A 24,936-nucleotide genomic window follows, 5' to 3' on the forward strand; every position below is an offset into this window, starting at 1 on the left:
TATTAGAATATAATCGTCGCTAAATTGAATAAATATTTTGAGCAATAAATATTCTGAAGCAGTGTTTACAACTATGCTACAATGCGTTTTGTGACAAGCATTATTTGTTGATGAAAACCTGTTCTAATTCAGATTTTCCTTCGGCAATATTCCAAATATTTGCTCGACACTTATTTGAAACCTGAGCGGAAGTTTTCAGTTATGACTGGATTTTTACCATTAAATAACAAAAAGTAAAACTGTCCAAAACAATATTGGAGCCGTATCTGCATGGTGTGTGTGGTATATTTCATATTCCAAACAATTGGATGTTGCCTTTTCACCATGTGTAGCCAGCCTAGACATAGCAATACCTTTCCTGTCGGTGTGACTCTCAATTTGAGACGGATTCTTTATGCAGACCATGGAAATGCTATTCTAGTTGCAGAGCCGGCGCTCTGTCACCTCTGCAGATAATGGTGAGTAGATGAACAGAGAGCTGGAGGAGGACCCCCTCTGCCCACTCACAGCCCTTAGCCCCGCTCTGACATGAGAAATAGTGCCCGGCCCTGACAGCATCTCGGAGACATATTGTAGTTTATTTTGTCGCCCGGGCATGCCATCTGTGCCATTCCAATGGAGGGTGTGTGTTCAGGCTGCTGTAGGAGAGAGGGCGCGAGGCTCCGGGTCCCTCAGTAGCTCTGCAGCCACGGCAGGTCATTAGTCAAATTGCCTAATGAGAGAGAATACAAATGGCCCCCTACCCTGACAGGAGGAATTTTGGAGGTGTCAGAGCTCCTGACCCGTGCTATGAGAACAGATGATAGCGAGTTGCTATTTTCAGATTCTTTTAATGACTACGGCTCTATGAAACCCATTCTTTTTCTTTTATCTTTCCCCCTTTCTCAAGCCCTCTAGACAGAACAGAACAGTGAAGTAAAGAAAGAGAAAAAAAAACTTGAACAGGCTAAAAAAAAGTCTCACATGCACGAGTGCAACTACAACTGGTGAATTATTAAAATGTTTACTGGGGATTCAATTTACTTTATAAGAAGTGAATAACACCAATAGTGAAATAGATCATCCACAGCAATGATGAGGGGTTCTGATAATCTATTTTTATTTGTTTCTGCCTGCTGAGTACAGCCTGTTTCCCCAGTCTCACTGTAGTGAGAGCGAGCTGGCTTTCTACTGCCATTCCTCCTGACAGCGACTCAGAACTTCACCATGAAATATTCATTCCAAGGCTCTCTTCACAAACGTGTGAAATAAAGGTCATCAAAGCGCTTAAAATCATTTAAATGCTTCTCAATGCTGAGAGTTTCATAACAGCTTGTGTGGAATTCAGCCAAGTTTACGGAAAAGTCCGTGGCTGGAATTCAGAGGAAGACGTTTGCAGTTGGGCCATTCTACATACATTTGACCACTTTGGCAACTTTTCAAAGGATTTTCACTGCATTGGCTGGAAAAGGTGGTGCAACATTTCAGGAGAATATCATTAACCTTTTTTCTTTTACCAGCACAACTCACAGTTTAGCCTTTTCTGCTAGAGTTGACGGTTTGTAGTGTAAACTTCTTCTACATTCCAAATAATGCAGAGATGGAGCTCAGAGGGTTTAGGCTCCTCTGACTGCTTTATTAACATTTTCACTGATATTTAATTGTGACTGCTTTCTTTTTTTCTTCACCAAAGGGATGCAAAATGGCAAGCTTATGGAGAATGACCCACTTACTTTTCCATCTGTGACAAGCAGTCCTTGAAATGTGCTGGTGGGTTGGGAGCCAGGAGGCAGTCCCAGCCGGGCGCTGGTCCATCAGTCTTCCAGAAAGTGGGCAGAGCCAGCAACACCTACAGTGAGTTGGCCACAAACACCGCTGCATAACACAGAACGCTTTGAGGACGCGTGCCACGTGACATAACGTGTCCAATGTGGGCCCTTGGTTTATATAGTAAACATTATGTGTCGGTTATGTTACACTCGCTCTTTACCACAAAACGCTAACCGGACCAATATGCTGAGATCATTTGGTGAATACATCTTTGAATCATTTTGCAGTGAGAGCTGGAGAATCATGAGCCGAGCCTTTCATAATGACCAGCTACTGAGAGCGCTCATGAAATTAAATGGACAATCAGACTTTAATCAGCAGCACAGTGTCTTTTAAGACATTGCCATGGCACTGGCATTGATCCCCAGCTGTGGCTGCTGGTAAATGTGCAGCAGAATGTGTGTATAAATGGGGTACGCCTCTCTGGACAAGTGTAAAAGCTGGCAGAGGGCTGACAGTAAATTGCATGTGCCGGATGGGACACAGCAGAAGGCACAATTACACAAATCCCCTCTTAATTAGCGGTTCTGTGGGCAAACTAACCCGTAATGATGCGAGGGATGTGGCGAGCCCTAGAAAATCCTAACAAGAAACACTCACCAGCACTGGAGGCTGGGTCACATGGCCCTGAAGTGGTGACTGACGTGTGATCCGTTTTGATCAGTGCAGCTGTAGGAGATGATTCCCATGCTGCCCTGCTCCCCTCGCCCTCGCTGAGCTGCTTGCCCTCTGGACTGTGGGTAAAGCAGCAGGCCCCGTGTGGTTGTGGGTGGCGTTATTAAGTTCTCCGTGCTCACAGTACCGGGCAATGTAAAGTGGCATCTCACACGGTGAGTAATGAACTGTGCCAGGGCGGAAGCAGGAGGGATGACAGCCAAAGAGGCCTCCTTGGCAGCCACTAACCTGGGCATCCACCAATTTATCATCCCCCAGAACCAATCCACCAATGCTGCGCTGCCATTTGTCATTAATTATGCTAATAAGGACACCATTACTCTCCTGATGAAACAGGCTACTGTTATTAGTAGAATGCATTTACACTTTGATACATATGCATTTGCTTATTAGTTATGTGCAGATTAGAAGACTTTGGTCGAAGCTCAAATGTTCTGTGCGGTAAAAGAGAAAAAAAAAAGCCCTGGCTTTTCCTGTATACACTAATTACCCCTCATCAAACGACAAAGGCGCCGTTTCTTAATCGTGTTGTATTTCTCGCACCCTAACAATGAGGCGGCCTCGTCTATTTAAAGAGGTTTTTCTGTTTGAACTTTTTCACAGCTGACTTTGTGGCTCTGAGCAGAACTATTTAATATAGCTTCTGGGAGCTCCAGATGCCCTTTTCCAAAACGACTTCATTCCCAGAATCTCATTGTGCTTTCTAAATCACACCGCAGTATGTATTAGAAGATCATTAATTACAAACTTAACAAGTCAGCAGAGCCATTAAAAGATCTTTAAGGCATATTTGACCATAAATCTCCTTAAACTATATTTAATGACTGGATTTTTGCGAAATATTTTTTATCAAGTTCTAATTAGATGTGCGATAACAAACCCTGCTGTACACGGGGCAAATGAGGGAGCGTGACAGGCCCATCCATTGAGGCCGTCCATGTCTGGACACTGAAACTAATGGAGCACCGCTTCCATCTCAGGGATGGATAGAAAGCAATGAGGGATGAGACTCCAGAGTCCAGTCTGGCCTGCACATGCAAAGCCATTTAAAGTCTCTTATTTGACTGCAGTACGGGTCCAAAAACGCCTCGGGGCCCGGTGGCTCCAGTCAAGAATTCCATTATGATTCGTACAGGATGGAGCCCAAATACTGAATGGCACAAGCACATCAACCTTTCACATTTCACAACCAAAACTGGATTTTTGAGTGAATGTGAAACAAAAACCAGCGGGATTTGTTCAGAAGTGTCCAAAATAAGACAATAGAGGAGGTATGTGTGGTCTTTGTGGTCATTATACGATGGATTTAAGGGGAAATTACATGAAAGAGTTTCAGAAAACTTGTTTACTTGACAACATTCCACCCAGACGCAGATTTTAAAATCCATATCCTCTTGGCGATATCACCATTGTGCCGAATTCAAATGACGAGAAATGATTTTTTTATAGCTCAAGAAAACAGTAAAAGTATAACCGCACACACACACATCTGCTTCAGCTTCTCTACAGGATTAAGGACTTTCTTTGTTTATTTGATCTCATGCCAGTAATAGTATCTTGTTTATGGCACACTGGTGTAATATTTGACTGTGAGTCCAACACAAAAGCTGATTTACAATTTCAACTATTTTTAAATGAATTCAGAAACAATTACAGTCCCACGATTCAATTTACAAACCCACAGATGCCATCCATGAGCGGTTAGGAGAAGTAAACAATTTTAAGAAGCGTGTGTATGCGTGTATGTGTGTGTGTGTGCGTGCGCTGAAACCCTCGTCTTGCCTTTTTGGATTTCTGCTGACCGGGCGAGTTAAGTAGCAAATTGCAGGTTTTTAAGAGCGCTCCTTTCATGTCTTGATGTAAGCTTTGGCATTACTTCACACATCAAGATCCGTTTCATAGAAAATCCCGCTTCGTGTGAAGTCAAACGCTCGGCGGGTAAATCCACCCTTGCCTCCCCCATAACACTTCCATAAATGATTCATTCACCTCAATTTAGCTGATGCAAAACAGAATGTTGGTGGAGTTGGGGTATGGAAGCCTGAGCTGCAAGTGGAAGACTCCAGCCCACCGCTTAGGGAATTCATCAGTGTGTGGGCACGGAAAGAGAAAGAGAACAGAATGCTCTCATAATAACTTTTGTGTCGCTATTCAGAGGTCGTGTTTTTTAATCGCTCAGCCTAAAGAATAGTGTTATTCTAAAATATAACCCCGACAGTGCGGGAAGCAGTTTGAGATCCATCACGTGTTGGAGATAAGAGCCTGCTGATCTCCTCCTTCTTGCACAGCACAGAAACACATACACACACACGCGCGCACACACACACACGCACACAGACACACAGGCACAGTAGAGACACAGCACAGGACAGCACAGAGAGAGCTCAGCGAGATAAGATGGAACTTTTGTTTGAAACCTGATGAGAAACCTCTTAATGAAAGTGCCGGGCCCAAAAATAATCTTTTTTCTCCGTGTTAGTCAATCAAAAAATGGTGTAGTTGGAGGGGAGAGGAGGAGAAAGGAAAGTAATTTTGCATAATCAGCGAGCACCATCTGGAACAATTAACCAAATTCCACAGAACTCAGAGGATCAGTCATATTGGCTTATTAAAGATCCGGAATTATACAAGTAATAAATCCTTGGAAAAACGAAGCGTACCCCTGCCTGTCACGACTATTTTAACTTCAAATACAGTGGAATACTTGATAAGGCTGAAAAAGAGGAGATTAATATATGCAAATTATGGCGAGCATTTAAAAGCCCCCCAACAACTGTCTCGCTTTTTTTCTTCCTCCTTCTTCTGTCTCTTATTACGCGGCTTTATGTTTTATTCATACGTCGACTCACCTGTCATTCCATAAGCTATAATATTATGAGGGTATTATTAAACGGCATAAAGTGGAGCTTTAATTGGAAAGCTCCATTGCGTTTTCCAATTATTTGCGGCAAATTAAAAGCAGATGCACATAGTTTAATAAGAATTCTAATATTGTTTCCCGAAAATCAAAAATCACTGTCATCCTGCCAAGATATTTTGCAAACCCGAGTTAATTTCGAGTCTCCTGCTCTTTTCCTCCTCCTCCTCCTCCTCCTCCTCCTCCTCACTGAAGGATGAACTGTCTTGTGTCTGTTAATTGAAGTTCGTCTAATGGATAGGGAAATAATTGCTCTCCATATTACGTTAGATCAGGGCCAATGTCAGGATTTATTTTTGATTAATGCGATAGATATGCAAATGTATTACTCTTTATTAGATTTGCCTTCTTTTTTTGTATCAGGTGGATGTCTGCTGAATGCTGGATGTTGTTTCTCGGAACGTCATGCCGCGTTCTTTTCATATGAAATGAACGACTGGCAATGTTTAGCTGCGTTTACATTGGCTCCTACAAAAGCTCTTTACGCGGACAACGGAGCGAAGGGACTCGAACCGACAACCGGGGAGGAAGAAGCAAAGAAAAAGAAAAGGTTGAAGCTGCGGTGAAAACTTTTCCAAATGAGCTTCAACTCAGAGAGAGAGAGTGAGAGAGTGTGTGCGTGAGAGAGAAAGAGAGTTAGAGTGAGAGTGAGAGGGCGAGTAAGAGTGAGAGCAAGAGAGAGAGAGAGAGAGAGAGAGAGAGAGAGAGAGAGAGAGAGAGAGAGAGAGAGAGAGAGAGAGAGAGAGAGAGAGAAAGGACAGCAAAAAAAAACGTGAATTAGTTTTTAATATTCTTGTAATAAATGTCAAAGCGCCCGCACGTCACATCTGTACACGATGTCAACGCAGATGACAGATTCCCCCGACACGTTACCTTCTCCTCCCCTCAGCTCTCTCTCTTTTAGTGTGTGCGTGTGTGTGTGTGTTGGTTTTTTTTTTGTTTTGTTGGGGAAGTGACGGAGGGTTTAATCAAGAAAGCAGGCAATTCATCAATCCTAAAGAAGGCGCCTGTACAACCCTGACAGAGCGCACATGGTTTTAGACCAACTCGAACCTGGCCAGCTGTCAGCCCACGCACACACACGCACGGTCACACTGATGTACCCGCACGCACGCACTCACACACACACACGCCACGCTAACAATTAACACAAATAGGCTGTCGGCTACGACCTCACACTTGGTCTGCGGGCTATCACATTGTTAATGAAGGGAAGTTGCATTCTCTCACATTCACAGTGTGTGGCTGGGAGGTTTGATGAGCGGCCCGTCTCAGGCGATAAAGCAGCAACGTCTCAGGCTAACTCCATTAAAAAAAGAGATCCTCGTTTTCCTTTAAGGTAGGCAAAAAGGGGGACGGAACAGGGCCGGCGTAGAGGACAGTGTGTGTATGTGTGTGTGTGTGTGTGTGTGGAGGTAACTGATGACTGCTGGCAGCGTACTGTACAGTATGTGCATGTTCTTCACTGTCACTCAAACGGCGTCCCAGAGGAGGAATCGCACACCAAATGCCACAAACCATTCAGCTGTGTGTTAATGTGCGCTCTCCTTCAGGGCAGCACTTCGCACACTTGTCTTAACTAACTTATTATTTGATTGTCATGGCAACGTAGTGATGTATTAATCAAAACATTTTGCATCATTTTGCAGGTTTGCAGCGACATGAAACAAAAGAGAACACAACGGCTGAATTTGTATTTAGATGACTTAAATCTAAAGAGGTTATGTGATGTTTAGGTGAACGTCTACATACATTATGTGTGTGTGTGTGTGTGTGTGTCATGGCTCCAGCTTGGGTGTGCCTCTGCTGGGTGAGCAGGAGGATTCCTCACCACATGGTGTCTCTCTCCAGCTGGATAAAACCAGCCTGCCTCATTCACCTCTCTCTCTGTCTCTCACACACACACACACACACACACACACACACACACACACACACACACACACACACACACACACACACACACACACACACACACACACACACACACACACACACACACAGGCCATCACAGCTTAGCTCCGCTTTCCAAACAATTAGCCTTTCTTCTCTTTTAGTCACGGAACGTTTTCACCGCGGCTGAACCTTTCCCGAGCGAAAGCACAGGGAATTTGCACGCACGCACGCACGGTACCGTACAGTATGTAAGTACGGTATGTGATGGATCATCTTTGACAGCTGTTAAATGTTCTTTTGAGTGTAATGCCGAGCTCCTCTGGGGAGTCGTGTCGACTCAGATAAGCAAAGCGCCGCACCGAGCTCATCAGCAAGGAAATCTAGACGTACAACATTCAGATCAAGCACCAAAGGAGTCCACAGGTGAAGATTACACTGCTCGTGATGACATGAAGTGGTACGTTGGACATTGTGGATAAACAGCAGCTGCCAAATACTGAACCTTTTCTCTAAATGAAGTTGTTTTAAAGCAAAATTAGACAGGAAAGTGTTAAATACTAATCATTTACTATGTTTACATGCTGTCAAAACTCCAGATTATTCATCCCTTCTGCGATTAAGGCTAAAGGGTGCTCAGATGGATGGGATTAACAGGATTCCACCCCCCTCAGAGCGTTTATGATGCATTGCGCAATCACACTATGAGGCGGGGAAATGCACAAGGGGTAGTTTAAATAAATGTCCAGATCAAAGTACAATCACTTTTTCTGGATCTGAGAGAATGTACTCAGATCTCACTCACACATTTGAACTAGAAATCAATGTATTGCCTTATAATAATATTTATAATCAATATCTTAACAATATGCATACATTTGACATTTCTGTTTATCTTGCTTTACGTGCACTTTAGACCAAAATGCCAGTGGGAACTTTAGAACCAGGAGGTCATGGTGTCTATTGTGACATAGAGAGCGATCATAAAAGCATTTACCTGTCATGGTGTAGCTGCCACTGGTCTGGAGCTCATTCTCAGGCCTGCTGGAGGTCCTCCTGCAGAGACAAAGTGCACACGTGTCAACTGATCGCTGCTTTATCGGTCTGCTTATCAACATGCGATGAGATGAGGGGAAATTTCAATCTGTCAAAGGTGACGATTCAATTCCTCACTCACATATTTAGCCTGAAACATACACAATTTTTCAGATACAGGCGCCGTTTGCTGAAACTACTGCTTCATGTGAAGGAGGGGAAATATGGTGAACGTTAAACCATGCATAAGCTGCCCAGAGGCTCCAGCAGCCGCGTTTACAGGCTTTGGAAGCAGAGATCCTGTTAATTCTGGAGGAACTAAGAGATTCCATTATTCAAGGGGAAGTCTGTTTTTACCGTTTCATGGCCTTGTATTACAGAAAACAGCACAGAATGCACTTTGCGGGCAGTTGAAGTTAACAAACCATATAAGATTGAAATCCTCATCAATCAAGCTATCATGAATTACACCCTGTGACTCACCCCTACGGATCGATAAATCCACAGCAAGCAGGAAAAAAAATCACAGCTTCAAGAGAGCTGCATAAAGTGACGTGATGTGGAGGCACAATGAGCTCCAGAACTGAACGCCGTTACAAAACAAACGATCTCATAACCACAACGTAAAATACTTGGCATGATCATTAAAAACGGGGGGAATTGCTTTGATTAGACGTTAAAAGTTTGCCGTTAAAGAAAAACAGAACAACACAGAGACGAAGACGCTGAATTATAAAAGGAGGAGACGGATTCTGGAAGCGAGGAGGAGGTCCGTTTATGGATCGCATAAACAATCTGAGCCCCGACAGCGGGTGTAAACTCTAAATTCTTAAAATTTAAGACTAATGGCGAATCTGCATGTACCGACGGCGGTGGCGGCGGCGATGATGCCGAGCACGAGGTGTGTGTGGCTTTCACAGCCTTATCTCTCCGGATGAGATAAATAAACGCAATAATTTCCATCAAGAGCAATAAAACAACACTGTTGACAGCCCGTGGTATTTATGAGCCCAAGCCTGCAACTCAGATTTATTTGCAATGAAAGGGTCGACGTTTCCCCTCCTCATTTACATCAGCATTCGGCCATGTTAAATCCAGGCCAATGGTGAATTTTTAAAAGGTTGGCATCAATCTCGCGGAATGGGATTGCCATATTCGACGCCGACTTCTTTTACCTCGCAAAAGGTTGACTCCTCTGAAAGGAGAAAGGAAAGGTACGTACACATCTTTCAGTGCGGCGACGGAATTCCGCCAACTGATAAGTGGAGGGAAATTATTCCTGGTATCTGCATTTGTATGAAGCCAGAAGGGCCCCATGCATAAGAGAACACATTTTAATAAGAGAGCGCTTCTCAAACTCTTTGAACCAAGAACCAACCCAGCCGCTGACTGCGAAAGAATCACAAAACTAACCCTGTGTGTGTGAGTGTGTGTGTGTGCGCTGTATGGAAGTTGAGACGTTTATGGGATGAGCTCAAAGACCGGATGAGCTCAAAAAGTTACTGGCACCCACAAAGAACAAAAGTAGTAAAAGTAGTACTACATACTGTAAAAAGAGAAAAAAAAATTAGGTTTAAAAAACCTCTCCCTGAAAATGTATTTTGTTTTGATGCCACTAGGGGGCGCAAGTAACATTAATACACCCAGCAGTTTGAGAACCACTGAAATAAACAATACACGCTACACTAGATGTCATTTCTCAAGTGACTTCTTCCATCTATATAGAGCTAAAGTGTTGCTAAATGCAGGGACTCTACATGTTGTCAATTAAAACACTTCCACGATGGTGAAAAAAACCTTTACACCTTCCACCACACGGTTAACTAAACCTGTAATGCGAGAGTGTGAACAACAACTGGAAGCACAAACAGGTGAAGATGAAGTTCTACTCTCGCAAATGTTAGTAAAATCAGTAATCACCTAAGAACTGTGAATCAAGTCAACCATCACCGACCGGTTCCTCAAGATGATGTTAGAATATTTAATTGTCTTCTTTTCCCAAAATTCCGACCTTTTCCAAAACATTTCAGATATCTCATAATTTTCCAAAAAGTTCAGAAAAAAACACCGCTTCGGTCAGGATTTGCTTGACGGTACAACCGAAGACTCGGTGTAAAACAGGAAAAGTATTCATGAAATCCTTTTCCTCCCGGCGGCCTCCGAGGTTTGTATTCCCATCTGTTTGAAACAGAAAACTGTCTCAATCCAAATTGGTGATTTCTAAATACAATTTTAGCTGCATTGGAGAGGGTAACATATGGCAAATCAATTAGAGAACTAATTCTTAAAACAAAAACATGGCAAGCGCATTGCTAATCAACAGCAGTGGTGGGACACGCATTATGTTGGCAACTGGAGTTTTGACAACAATTAATCCTCATTTCAGACAAGGAGAGCCATATTGACACGTATTCCTAATTTGAATATTCAATTATAGCATACTTCCTCATCAAATTACTGTAAAACTGGGAACGCGGCCTCAAAGATTTACACAATTACGGCGCAGATCAAGAGTCTGATGCTCCCATGAAATCTGCGCGAGTTAAAATCGCATTAGTGCTGCAAAGCATACGAGGGATTACTCAACATCATTTACAGCCTTTTGTTTGTTTTTTCTTTGCATGTTGTTCCATGCTGGATGAGGAAACAAGGTTGTCTGCATAAAAAAAAAGAAAGAGAGAGAGAAGAAGAGAAAGTGTGAGAGGCAGCGGGGAGACACGAGCGGTAGTCAGGGAAAAGGTGAGAGGCAATATTACTCTGAACCGGGAGTAATATCGCCCAAGAGCCGCGGAGCTGCGATACGGGAGTTGGAAGCTCTTGTTTTGACACACATCCTGCCTTTGCCGTGACAACATCTCCACACCTTCCCCTCTATGTGCCGACAGTGCTGCTTTGTGGGCGCCGCGTTCTCACCCATCATTATCCTCCTTTAAGCACCGTGTCAGGTGAGGAAAAGAGGATCTCTGTGAATTTGGGCGCGTCAGATCTCGACTGATCATCGTCGTTCTGCGTCCCTTTCTCTTGATCTGAGGCGCTTTTTTTTGGGTAGGAAACTTCTTGAGGAAATAATGAATGAGATTGAGCCCAGAGTGAGGAGGGGGGAAAAAAAAACGGTTCCAGGAGCACTTCAGGCGGGAGAGATCTGTCACGCTGCGCGCTGACAGTCATGGCGTCTCTTCCTCTCCAACAGTCATGTGCACTGAGAGGTCTTGGTTAACCAGCGAGCAATGAAAGCCGATACAATACTCCTGCACATCTGCGGCGGCCGCGGCTCTTGTGGAGTGTCAGAGGCAGAAGACAGTGCGATGCAAAATGTATTGATATGCATGCCAATTCTGACACTGATGACTCTCTATGCTCGGCGTGTTAAAGGGGAAAGCCGGCGACGAGATGAGAGAGGATACGCGGCCTTGACATTTTTATCGTTGTACAGTTTTGATTTAAAAAGCGTCCGTGTGTACAATGGGCTATTATTCTAAGAGAAATGTCAGAAACCTTGATTCTGAGGGAAGTGAAAGAAACTGCAATATTAGGACAAGGCTAATTTATGCCACCAGTCACAGGCAGAGGTCAGATATCAGCCTCAGCGATGACAGTTTTATCAGGAGAACAAATGGCAGTGTTGGCCAGGAGAGGGGGGGGAAGGAGGGGGGGCGGAGGGCGGGGGGATACTATACTGGACACATTAAAAAGCTGACCGGATGGTTCAGGTTCTTCACAATATAAAGTCGGAGGAGGGGCAATACGGTGGAAAACAGCCACAGTGAAACTATTGAATATAGAACGTTGCTACGCTTGATTGAAGCTACGTTTCTATTACATTTGATCTTTTTAGCCTGTATGTGATCCCTTTGTTAACATGTTTTGGACCTGAGACCTGAAATTAAAACTCTTTAGAACTGCTGCCCCTTCCAAAGTCTGCATTTATTTTTGTACTGTATATTCTAGGTGGAAAAGAAGGATTGGAGCACTTGTTGCAGCTGAGGTGCGTGCAGAAACGATTGCTGTTTGTTGTTTATAAGTAGAATTGAAGTGAAGTGTACTTGGCAGGCTGCCTAAGCGACCCGAACCCGGATTAGCAGTGGAAAATAGATGAATGGTGTAAATGCGGTATTAGTTGTTGTTATTTTGTGTTTTACGAGTGACAGCGGGGTTACAGGTTTGAATGTTGGTTTACTTTTGGACGGCAGATTGCGCCTTTAAACACAACCAGCGTTTCGACTTCACACAGCTTAACGGGTCTATGGTGGCGGTTTTAGGAGCTCAATATGGCGCGACAGCCTGAGCCTATAAGAAATAACTACTTTACATCAGCCGTCTCTCCTTTTCTTACCTAAACTGAAATTTTATGTGTACTGACTGTATGCTTTACTGAGAAAATGGATGATCCTTTAATAACTCTTTTTTTTTTGTGTGGATATGTACGGTTTTCAGCTGACAACAAAAATATAAACAGACAATACCTTAGGACATTAAAACACCTCTGCCTGAGTGTAATGAGTGTGTACATCACACACTGAATAAACCATATCTGATGCAATATCCTGCAGTTACTCCACCGCCACTCTATACTGCCGAAGAGCCTGATTTGCGTTTTACGTCGGTACACAACACTAACAAGCTCCCGTTGCCTGAGGCGACTTTAACATTTGAGAGGGATCACTGCGGCTTTCAAAATTATAAGGGTCATTAAAAATTTACACATTATTGACTGTATTTAAAACATCTTTTCCACCGACTGTAAAGAGCACTTAAATTTAAGAGGTGCTATTCTCCAAAGGCCATAAAGTTGTTATAGATAGCCCGAAGGAGCGGCGGAGAATTTCCACACGCCGCATATGAATAAAGTGATTCTACACGCTGACAGATACAGCAGAGGGGGGAACCGAGTCAAAAGTAAGTCTCAAGTCTTTACCCCTCAACTTACAAGTCAAAGTCCTAAATGAGCCATAATGTGCTTGGTTTATTACTTTACAGATAAATAAAGGTACCCATGACTATAAAAACTGTATAGATTATAGACAGAAAAATTTGGTTTGGGAAAGTTGTCGAGTCTCTCAAAGTCAAGGCCCAACTTCGAGTGAAGTCATAATTCAGTGGCTTCAAAGCCGAGTTTAGGTGTTCTTTGATTACATTGTGTTCAGTCTCAAGTACAAGTTGAGTCCACGCCTCTGTACTGCACCACTTAGTCACACCATTGGCCACTGTGTTTATGAATTAGTGTCAAACCATCTAATATATATCTTGAAAACTAAAATACCCATAGCTGTATGTGAAAGCCTCCCAGATAAACACTCTCCAAATGTGCCCTCTGTATTAAAGAAGGAAAATGTAGAAGAAATCGTCGACTAAATTTAAATGTTAATACAAAAACAGCAGCTTGTGATCTCAGCAGGCGTCAGCAGGGGGGGTGGGGGTGAGCTGCTTCCAGGTGCAATTTATTCCAACCTCAACTTGAAAGTGGGCTTCAAAAGAACTCAGGATTACCCGAAAGAGTTGTGAAGGCGCAGACGGGCCGAGCTCTCATCCCTTCAAAGATCCCGAACCCAACATGGACGCTTCACAAAACTCTGCCCATCAGCCGGGTTTAGTTTTTGTCTCTTACACATCTCTCTCTGTTTCATTGTCGTTATCCCGCCGAGTGGCTATGTGAACAGCAGCTTTACTTTGAATACTGTTGGCATCCCACCGCTCTGGTCTGTTGTGGTTTTCCACTCAGCCCAGCACAGGATGGCAAAGCAAAGCACTTCAAGCTGGCAAAGCTGTCCGCGCCCGTGCCAAAACTCTCCTCTCTGCTGCCATGCTGAAGGAGTCTCAATTGTTTATTTACAATTTGCTGTGGAAATCCCCCCAGTTCTTGGTTGTGATAAATAATTGAGCTGTTTGATCTGGACACAGTACAAAGGGGTTGATTCTTTCTCTCTGGGCCCTGGGCGGAGGAAGACAGAGCGGCGAGAGCAGAAGGGGGAGGGTGGGGGAGGCAGATTCCAGCATGGCGGAGATCTTGGGAGCTCTCCTCCCTTCCTCTGCAGCTGTCGCTCCCTCTCCGGGCTACAAGTCTTCCTCTTTGTCTGCACGGTACAACACTCCTGTCACCGCAGTCAGAGAGCGACCTGCCTCTCTGCCTCCTGGGACGCCACCACAAATAGCAGGAGTTTAGCCCTCATTGAACTACGGTTCTTGTTCAGCGGATCCTGTCTAGTTAGCCTCTCTCTCCGGCTCGCCCTTGCTGCCTCGTTGTCCAGTCACAACCTTTACGGCAGATTGCCCAGGAGTGATCAATTGCTTGTGTCTTCATTGTCATACATATGGTGCAGTACACTGGAACAACAGTGCAGAGCAGGAAAGAAAGAGGCAGGAAAGCTGAACTTCTGCTGCCGCACAGAAAACAGGGATGGAATCCTGAAATTCAGCCATGAAAATGGAGTAGAGTAAATGACAGGCATACCTCTACCATGGTAGAGAAGTCCTCCAATGGGAATGGCTGCATAGCTGGACCTAAGGATTGTGTTCTTATGGTGAACAAAAAGTGGTTATTACAGCGCCACCGTGAGGTTGACCAGTGTAAAAATGTAACGGGGTCTTCCCTGGTTCACGTCCGAACAGCCCAACAAGTTCCACTAATCCGACAATTACTACAGAGATATCTCACATAAACACACATGTAAAAGTTAATTACCGTGACTGTCTTATGTTTATGTCGTTTTGTGTCAAAAATTACGAAGATGAGGCTCACTTAGAGAACGAGGATAGCACACCTCCAAAAGGGGAAGGTACATGCTACAAATTAAGAATGGACACGGACACAGACACACACACACACACAAACACACACTTTGTTCACTGCTTCAACTACAACTCTGATCCATGTTTTATGTCCATGTTTTCATTCATACTGTGAAGCTCTGTTGTGAAGCACTTGATTAAAACAACAATCGATAAAAAATAAAAAATGTGATTAAAATCTGGATTAAAAAACACTGAACCTGGAAAAAATCAAAAAGGAATTTAGAAAATAGTGAAATCAAACTTGTCACGAGTCTAGTTACCTGTGGCTGGGGGCTGGGATGTCGCTGTTTGCCGTCTTGGCCCCTCCTCCCCTGCTCGCCTGATTCTGCAGGACTTCTCCCATCCTATACCATATCCCCATGCTGTTTATCTCACTGTGAAAAGGCGGCCAGACAGTCGAATTAGAAAACTCACAACATATAAATGACGACTCAAACGTTAATTAATGCAGATAAAGAAAAAGAGACAGAGGGCCACAGCGCTCTCACCCTATACACATGTAGTTAACAAGATGGTACTTGGACTTGGCGATGAGCTGTATGTCATATATGGCGGTGACGGCAGCTGCACGGGGGATGATTTTCACACAGAGCCTCCTCTTCCTCGTGGCAGGTTCCTCTGATAAGTCAGGTGCACACACATACACACAGACGTTGTTCAGGCAGGAATTGGAAGCCAGACGTTCTGTCTTCCCTCACGCGCCAGCTAAAAAAACCCCCCACATCTTTGCACTTCCAGAGCCTCTAGGAAAGATATACATTCACAGATTCCGCTTGTACTTCAGTCATTACCAGTCCGAGGGCGACGCGTTAACTAACGCCGCTTTTCCCGGTGACGTTCTTTGCTCAAAGGCAAACGGACAGGACGACAGAAAAGCCAGGAAACCTACAAGTATTATTATCATTTTTACCACTTTGGAAGGGTGAACTGACAGAAGTAAGCGGGCCCTCCATCAGCTATGGAGCACAACAGGGATTATTCCAGATAGATCTCATGCATAATGGCACATGTATACATTAAACATGGATTCACATAAAGCAATAAGACATTAAATAACACCACAGCCAAACAAAACATAATCTCTTTTCTTCATTCTGGCAAAATAAATAAATAAATAAATAAAGCATGGCCATGGCTTCTTATATTGCATCTGTGCCTCGCTCATTTATTTCCCCTGCAACACTCCAAAGTGCAGTGTAAATGCAATGATAATAAAAATAATAAACAAGCTGTCCTCACTCCCCACACCAAAATATTATTACATTTCCAAGGCATGGATAGTGAGGGGGGGTGGTGGTGGATACATAGCACTCAAAAAGCACTAAAGCATTGGGGAATGCATTTCATTAATATTAGATAACCCCCATCCACTCGTCCTCTCCCCAAATAAATACATAAATAAATAAGCCCCTCATAAAGAAAAGCACGGCTCCAGCTGAGATAAACAATGACTCATGATTCTCTTCTCTTGTACCTCCGGGGCAAAATGTTTATTTTATTCCCACAGTCTGCCATAAATTAAGCTAACCTGCACCCATAAAACATTCACTATCTCAAGCAAAGCTGCCCCTAAGGACCTGCGCATAAGCTGGTCTGAGAGTGAAAACAAGGAGAGGGGTGAGGGAGCTTATGGTCACTATTGACTGTTTACTTACTGGTGTCCAATGTGTCCTGCACAGGTGTGAAGCCCTCCGGCAGCACTTCCTTTATGTCCAGCACCTTCATGTCCACCACAACGTTGGGATCCTGTGTATTTCAGATGTTACACGTGTGCAAAATCAAGTTTTAAAAGACAGGAAAAAGAGCTTAAGAGCACAAAATCGTGGAGATAATAGATTCGATGATTTACTAAAAGCTTGGGATGTCTCTAAAGAGAAGCCTTGACAAAATGGTGGAAGTAATTACTCTCTAATAGCTTCTTTTTTTTGCCAATGAGAGTATGCATCTGCGAACTTCTAATCATTCTCAACCTTTTGGAGAGAAACGGAGGCGTGATGAGCGGCAGAGCAGGCAGCCTGATCAACAGAGCGGGCCTGGTTAAAAACAATCAGGGACTGTGTAGTTGACATTTTCAAGCATGACTCTTCCCTGCCTCCCATTACATTTTCATTTTTTGCCATAATAAATTGCAATAATACACCGCGGCGGTGGAGAGTGGGGCAAGCCAGGCGTGACTTGATGCGTCCGAAAGGCTCTGGATTCCACTGCCGCAGTTGCCCGACAGTCATTACCATTAGAGACATTTTTTATTCATAGTTTTTATACTGACTTAAGGAGGAATATGGATGAATGTTATTACTATGCATGAAACCTTTTTTAGTTTTTTCTCCTTTTGCTGGGGAGATTTTTTCCATCAGGATGTGACAAAAGGGCTATCTACCTCCAATCCAGAGTATGATAAATCACAAACTATTTACTTCCCCCAGCATAATTCAGGGGCTAATTTTACAGAATCTGTTTTTGTCATAGACAATTACAGTGGGGGCTCCATTGACTGGCAGACAAAATAGCCTTTGTTGATGGCTCTGTCATGTTTTATCTATGTCAAAGTCTTTAAAACAATGTGGACACACATTTTAAGATAATATAAAGGAAACTAGGGGAATGCTATTTGTGTGCTATAAACTAAACAGAGGAGTGTGTGTGAGGAGGTGGGGGGCTTTTAGAGGATGCAACAGAGACTCGATCCTAAATACTGAGCTACTGCACAATGGTAACACAACGACAGGGAGCCAAATTTATGCAAAAAAAACATCTCACAGTATGTACTCGCAAAGAATACCACCTGCAACTGTGTGATACAAGATACTGTTTAATAAAATTGTAGCCATTATCCATGGCAGGCTGTATGATATACGGAGTTGGATGTATTTAAGATTTTGCAATGAATCCTTGGTGATTCTTAGCAATACGACAAAAATGAAAAATAACTACACAGACTCTAGTAATATAGTGAAATACAAAATAAACATTAGCAGTGAAAAACCTCAAACAGCAGGAGGAGGAGAGATACAGTTGTTAGTTAGTTGTTAGTGCGATATTCCAATCAGCTGGTTAGTGCAGCAATCACATTGTGAGATTTTGGGTGTGAAACTCAGACAGTGTTGGAATTTTGTCTCCGGCCATCTATGGTTGCAAAAGCATTAAACTGGCCCCCTGTGTCTCATTGTCACCTCTGATCATCACTTTCAATGGCCAATTTCAACAGGATTCTCTCATAATTGCTAATCAACAGCCTAAAACTGCACACTCTGTAGGAGCCTTAAGGGGAGGTAATTAATATACAGCCAGTAACAGTCCAAGGTTACAGAAACAACAATATGCCAGTTGTTGCAGAGACGAAACAGCAATAACAGTCAGTGGTCAGAATATAAATGACCCACCAGCAATTAGCAAATGTTCAAATATTCACTGCTTTTCACATTAAGGGCTCTGTTTCTGACACAAACATGTGGAAAAGACCTTTTAAGGTGTCACTTTTCACATAAAAAGGAATAGCTTCATATTCACGTGCATCAACTTTCATGAATTGCTGCTCGGTATCCCAAGCCTCTATGGGGACATTGTTAATTGAATAAATTGGAATAGTAAAACACAGCCCATTGTTATTTCATGAATAAACATAAATAATATTCTCCGGAGGACCTGCAACATCAAAAATATCTCACTGAGGTATTATTCATCTAGAATATGCATGCAGATCCATAATATGTCGCACAGGCAGTGCCGGTCTTAAAAATGGGCCTTTGGGTGATCAAAGTGCAAAGTGCAGAGAGATTTCCCGGCAGCAGGAAAGCGAGCAGGAGGGCGGCTAAGCAGACAATGCATAGGAACAAGTTTATGTTCACCCTTACATTTTTCCTGGTGAAACACAGGTAGCGAGTGACCTTGGATTTGAATAAACCGTCCTTCCACAGGTCGGCGTCGGAGCCATCTGTTGTTTGTGCAACCTACGTGAAAAAAAGAGAGAGGAAAAAAAACAAGAGAGAGGAAAAAAAGCGTGCAGGAGGTGGGATAAAGTTAATGTATGTATGCCATGAGCGTGTTGCTTTTGCCTCTTCCCTTGCATACTAGCCTTAATTAACGCTTGCCTACACTCGCGCTCCATCTCATTAGTGCTCTGCGTGGGTAAAGGAGTCTTAGCCTCCAAAAAGGTGGCTAAAAATATCCTCCCTTGGGACCAGGCTGATTAAAGACGCCCTGACAAGGAGCTGCTCTAATAAGGAAAACCAAACTTCAATGTGCTTTCGGAGGAAATGCAGAGATTATGTTGGAGGTAAATGTGGAACATATATATAAAAATTTCATTTATTTATTTTTTTAACCCTTTGTAGTATCTCTTGAGCACAACACCTCAGCAAACGGAGAAAACCGCATGGGCACCTTGAACACATCTAATGCACCGACCCCTGTGAGGATTCTATGTATTATTTATTGAGACAGAATAAGTCAAGGGAATAAGACCAACATCATGTGTGTGTTGATATAAATCTAAATTCAGAGACGTGAGCACAGCCCAATTACAAATGAACAGCAATGTCATTAAAAATACAACAGATTACATAATACTGACAGCATGTGCAACCCCCACGAAAGAAAGACACGCTGAGGGTCTCACACTGTGCTGCTCCATAGACGCAGGTACGCGGGGCAGAATGATGGAGGGAAATAGATCCAGCAGACTGCATCATACACACTCTTCCATCGTTGGAGCAAACATGCTTGGCTGAGACGTCATGTTCCATTGGCTATCATGTGAGAATCGCCTAAATAACTGCCAGAGTTATTTTCCAAAGGGATCCTTTACAAAGAAGAGTCAATCTAATGAGGTTCATTCAAATGAAGAAGTCATAGATCTCTGCACCCACCCACACACATTACCCCCTTGACAATAATGATGAATGACCCTGGTGACTGGGTGGGGGGAAACGTGGCATGTAGAGATTCATGCAAAACCACCACTGACTGTAAAGGGACTCGAGAGGCAAAGCGTGGATAGATAGTGGGATGAGAGAGAGAAAGAGGGATTGTGGGGCGTCTCCGTCGGCACTGCCGTGAAAGGTCCCAGAAGGAGCCTATACATCACCGGGCTCCCTCTTCCTTACAAGACAACCCGTCTTGGCCACTTTTTCCAGGTCAGTAGCCAGCTCATCCTGTCAGCGTAAACAAAGGGCTCGCTTTGTGAAACCCAAAGTCAAGCTGAGGAGTAACGAGGGCACGGTCCTCCTAGGAGGCACCTCAGGCATCATCCTGCCACAGCCCCCGGCAGCAGGGATGCGACGCAGCCTGAATGTGAAACACTAACTGCTGAGCCACAGCAGAAAATGCACCAGGAAAGTTGCGGTGGCTTGCATCTTGATACTTCCAATTCTGCCGTCGTCTGACTCCAGCGTCACACTGAAAACGCTGCACAGTGCATCTGACAAGACGCATCACCTCTCCCAGCTCAGACAGAAACACGGTTGCATCACTTGATTTAAACAGTGATGACAGATTCAACTGCCAATTCCGAAAATCTTGCACTTAGGCTGATCTAAAAGCTCGCTACCAAACAAGTCTTTAGGGGGTGCTGAATATTCCTGTGAAGCATCTCTGGAGACAGACACCACCAGTGAGTTAGCATGGAGCACTGTGAGGCAGAGCTGTAAATAAAAGGATGCAAAGGCACGCGATCAAGGATCTCTGGGGAGCGAGACCAGCTGGAGAAAAATAACAGAATTACCGAGAAACTAACAAGTCGCTACAACATAGAGAGAAGTTGAAAACAGAAAAAGGCTTTGAAAAACTGGTAAACTGACTTCATAGCTCACCGTACAAAGAACGATAGCTGTGCTTACTTTAAGAACACTTACGTACCACCTGCTCCTCACAACACTGATCTCACTCCATCAAAACGGACGAGCCTTCTAATCTCAATCCCCGGATGTCCCAGCCAATTACAGAGGACTCAGATCTCAAGGTTGTGCTAAAATTCTGCAGATTAACATATTTTATGTTAATGAATCCACAGGGGTATACCACGTCAAATGCTCAGGTGAATTTGAACCACACACATAACCCGTTTTGCAACCCTTGGTGAGCGTGTGTTTGTGTCTGACTTGTGTTTGTGGTGTTTGATGTTGGGTGGCTGCTGGTGCTTCAGCAGAGCTCCTCATCCCTGTGGAGCCATGTTTGATCTGTGCTCTCTTGTGCTGGAACAACCTGCTTAAGTTGAGAGATGTGAGCACACTGCAACACAACGCAAAAGAGTTCATCAGCCCCTTGATCTGCTGTTTGAAATTTGGGGTAAAGAGACAGCATTTTACAGATGAATTCTAAAAAAAGACTTCCAAGTTTACCATTCACATTTACTTCCTGAAGGTGGACAAAACCATTTATTTTGTACTTTAGTCAACATCTACTGCAGAGGAAAGCCAATTCCATTCGACAGCCTGTGACAACGTTTACGCCCTGCAGAATATGTAAAGTATTTGCACATCAGCTGAAATGTATTGGTGCGCTGGAGCAGCAGAGGAGGAAGTCTGAAGGGGTTTTCTCCGTTTGTCACGACGTTGCGTGCATGCAGTTTCCCTGCCAATGGCTCCGTTTCGATGCCAACCCACCATCATCTGCCAGGGATTAGAACAAGTGGGGTACGTGGGGCGGAGCAGGAAGAGCTAAAACGGGGAAGAGACCTGGTTTGGGGAGGCCTAGGGTGAATGAAACAAGTGGAGTGGATAGGAAGAGAGAAGGAGGAAGAGGGATCTGCCCTTCAGCTTGTTTTTTGCTTTGGTGAATTTGCACAATCTTCTTTTTAACTCTCTCCAACTTACAACTAAGAGGCCGATCATGGATCCTGTTCTACTTGATGCCTTGTGTTACTCTTGGGGTTGTTGGGGCATTTGTATAGAAACCAAACACAGGGACAAAGTTACATGATTCTGATGGCCATTAAAGATCATTAAATCTTTGCCTCTGGTGTGTCTAGAACACAAGCAGAGCAAAATATTCATGGCAGGAAGAAGATTCCCCCCCGAATCAAAGTAAACTTTATGAATAAGTCATCTGAAACTCAACGTTACCTTGGAAGACTGCCAAAGCCATTGTTTTGTGTTAGATACAACAATTCCATTTTGTTGGGCACCAGAGATATAGGACTTAGCCAAGAACTCATCTAATCATTTTCTCATGGCTGATCAGACTTTGATCCTTCAAGATTTCTGCCAAAAACATTTAGTTCAGTACTCAGACTGAAGATTTTGAGTGGAAAGTAGCCCTATTTCCAACTATGAAACTAACAAACACATTTCAGCTACAGCACAACACAGAATGAATTCATACAGAATGAATACTCACAACAAAGAAGTCGTCAGGTGCTTTAAGTGATGCAACCACTCCGACCGCACTGATGGGGTCTGAGGGCAGCTGCTCGTTCACTCTAGGTTGATCCAACACGTCAGACATCGTGAAGCTCTGTGAGAAAAGCAGAATCAATGAGCTGATCACAGCAGAAGACTTGTACACTTCTACACATAGAGTGAGGAAATATGACAAAACAATCTGTGTCCAGCTGCTCAAAGGTAACTGGTAATTGGCTAATTTTCCTGAATTTAACATTGTAATTTGAATACAAATTTGGCAACAGCAAACATTTTCTTCAAGTTTGGGAATTTCTGAAACAAGTAATAATAAAATAATCAACAGATTAATTGACAATGGGTATAATCATTGAGTGCAGTCTTTAGTTCACAGCTTTTTTTCCCTCTTGCAATCCAACTTTAAGCACAGATAAAGACTACACTTACACAGTCTGCTACAAACAACCCAATGTATGCAGCATATATGCCATATGTGCCACATATATTTATTTATTTGCATATTGCACAGAAATCTGAGGTTTTCTGGTCCTTAGCATTTTTTGCCTCTGTCTAATTTAGCAGAGAAATGTATTTGAATTTGTACACAAAAGCCACGCATTAAAGGAATTGAGCCTTACACCCTTGAGAGTGGAGCAGAGAACGGGACAGTTCTATCTTCACTAGAATGACCTAAACACCACTGTATTGACTTCTTTGAAGCTTATTAGAATGGAGAAGAAAAAGTGACCTCCTAATCCAAGATCAAATGACAAGTGAGACCACTGACGAAGAAAACATCGGGAGACCAACCAATGGCTTCACCAAATCACAAATTACAGGGAGGGGGTCACATATTTTCAAGGAAGTCCCAATCAATTGCTATCTATTCCTGTCTGAGGGAATTTTAGCCTAATGGGTATGCAAGCCTTTTACTGGGTAAGTGGCTTTGCAAAGGTTCCTATATGCAATTTTATTAGATTAACTTTAAAGCATTCTTGTACTAACTGACAAAGTTGCTGCATTCAATCTTGATGTTTACGGAATCTATTGCAATTAAGTTGATCAAATTAGGGGATTTAGTCCAGAAACAGCTGTCTCCTTAACAAATGCTAGATAGCTGTACTTATTCAAATGAAACAGGATAGCAAATTAGCTAATAGAATGAGGGATCTGTTTGGAACATTCATTTGTTCACCATCAGTTCTGTTCTCCAACAAAACATTGGAGCTTAGAGACTTAAAGAGCAAAGAAGTACACAGGCAAAGTGTGTTCCCGCCTGCAAAGACAAAAACAGGAGTGTTTTCCTGAAGTATCACAAGGCCATAACTAACATTTCATTCATTTCCCTGTATGTCTACAACTGAGAAAATAAAGCTTTATACACCATGCAAGGAGCCAACCTGCACATCAGGAGCATGCAGGGGTTCAGTGTCTGAGAGGCACTATCGGGGGGCTGGGAATTGAACCTAGACCCTTCGGTCACTAGAGGAACAACTCTCATCATTGGTATGTCAAATATCTAGTTTTTCTCTTATTTCAACATGTTTCTGTAGTCACGAGTCTTAAAAATTAGCATTCATATATTTACATGTGCTTAATTATAGTCGTCGGAATTGGGGTTTGCATATCACCTAAAAAGCTGTTTCAGCGTTTAGGTAATTAACTTTGCCTAATTAATTACATTTTGTTTTTCACAACTGTTAATTTCACAACTTCGCAGGTCAAAAAGACGCACCAATATTTCATATTATGATGCAAATGTTCTTTGTGGAGAAATAAACGCCCTCCTCTATATTAGTTATTATTACTCCCTTACATGTGACAGAAATAGAGGCAAATATTAAAGCAAATTTAATAGAACTTAAGTTAAATCAATCTGTAACACAAATAGGTCAAATTTAATTTCCGAGACTGGTATGTACAGGGCGAAGTTGTCAGGTAACTTAAAAGTTTAGCAGCGATATGAATAAAGCGATATATAACCACTGTCTCGTTGCTATTCTTACCTCAATGAAAACAACCTGTCTGCTTTTCAGCTTTGGACTTCACGCAGCCCAAACATGCACGCCGTCAATGCTTCCGGGTGTTTGTTATCATTGCTCAATGATTAACCAAGAGTCAAACCGGTCTGCGCATAACGGTGGCAACTCTGACGCTCATGGTATCCACGGCAGGAGTCACGACTCACCCAGACTTTTTAATTAAATCTAATTTTTTCATTTAAACGAGTATTATTATTTTGCGTTTTTGTTCGGTTATTGATTAGTTTCTCGTGGTTTTCATTTAACGAAATGCCTTTATTTTTCTCAGACCTTTTATTTATTTTTTAACATTTCAATTATGTTGGATTTAAACTTTCTTTTCAACATTCCCCCTCTCTGTTTGCTTGGTATCCCCCTACAAACACATATCACCATCCACATCACAATATTCAAAGGTAAAATAAAAGCAATTTGCAAATAATAATAAGAAAGCAAAAAC

At 43.0% G+C, this 24,936-nt stretch overlaps 1 protein-coding gene across 1 annotated transcript in view; it reads right to left on the reverse strand.

Annotated features, from left to right (window-relative positions):
• mvb12bb (multivesicular body subunit 12Bb) overlaps nucleotides 1-24,547 on the reverse strand; it is a 32,525-nt gene extending 7,978 nt beyond the window's left edge. Inside the window, exons 1-7 of the mRNA XM_076154325.1 lie at nucleotides 24,462-24,547; nucleotides 22,454-22,570; nucleotides 18,973-19,068; nucleotides 16,774-16,864; nucleotides 15,607-15,736; nucleotides 15,379-15,492; nucleotides 8,292-8,350 (exon numbers count right to left, since the gene is read on the reverse strand). Of these exons, the coding sequence (XP_076010440.1) occupies nucleotides 8,292-8,350; nucleotides 15,379-15,492; nucleotides 15,607-15,736; nucleotides 16,774-16,864; nucleotides 18,973-19,068; nucleotides 22,454-22,561 (598 nt within the window). The 5' untranslated portion in view covers nucleotides 22,562-22,570; nucleotides 24,462-24,547. The remainder of the gene's footprint in view (nucleotides 1-8,291; nucleotides 8,351-15,378; nucleotides 15,493-15,606; nucleotides 15,737-16,773; nucleotides 16,865-18,972; nucleotides 19,069-22,453; nucleotides 22,571-24,461) is intronic.
• Between the last annotated feature and the right edge of the window lie 389 nt (nucleotides 24,548-24,936).

Source organism: Genypterus blacodes, unplaced genomic scaffold (genome assembly GCF_046128005.1).
Source record: "Genypterus blacodes isolate CSIRO-AG114 ecotype Tasmania unplaced genomic scaffold, CSIRO-AGI_Gbla_v1 ptg000061l_1, whole genome shotgun sequence".
Classification (NCBI taxonomy): Eukaryota; Metazoa; Chordata; class Actinopteri; order Ophidiiformes; family Ophidiidae; genus Genypterus; species Genypterus blacodes.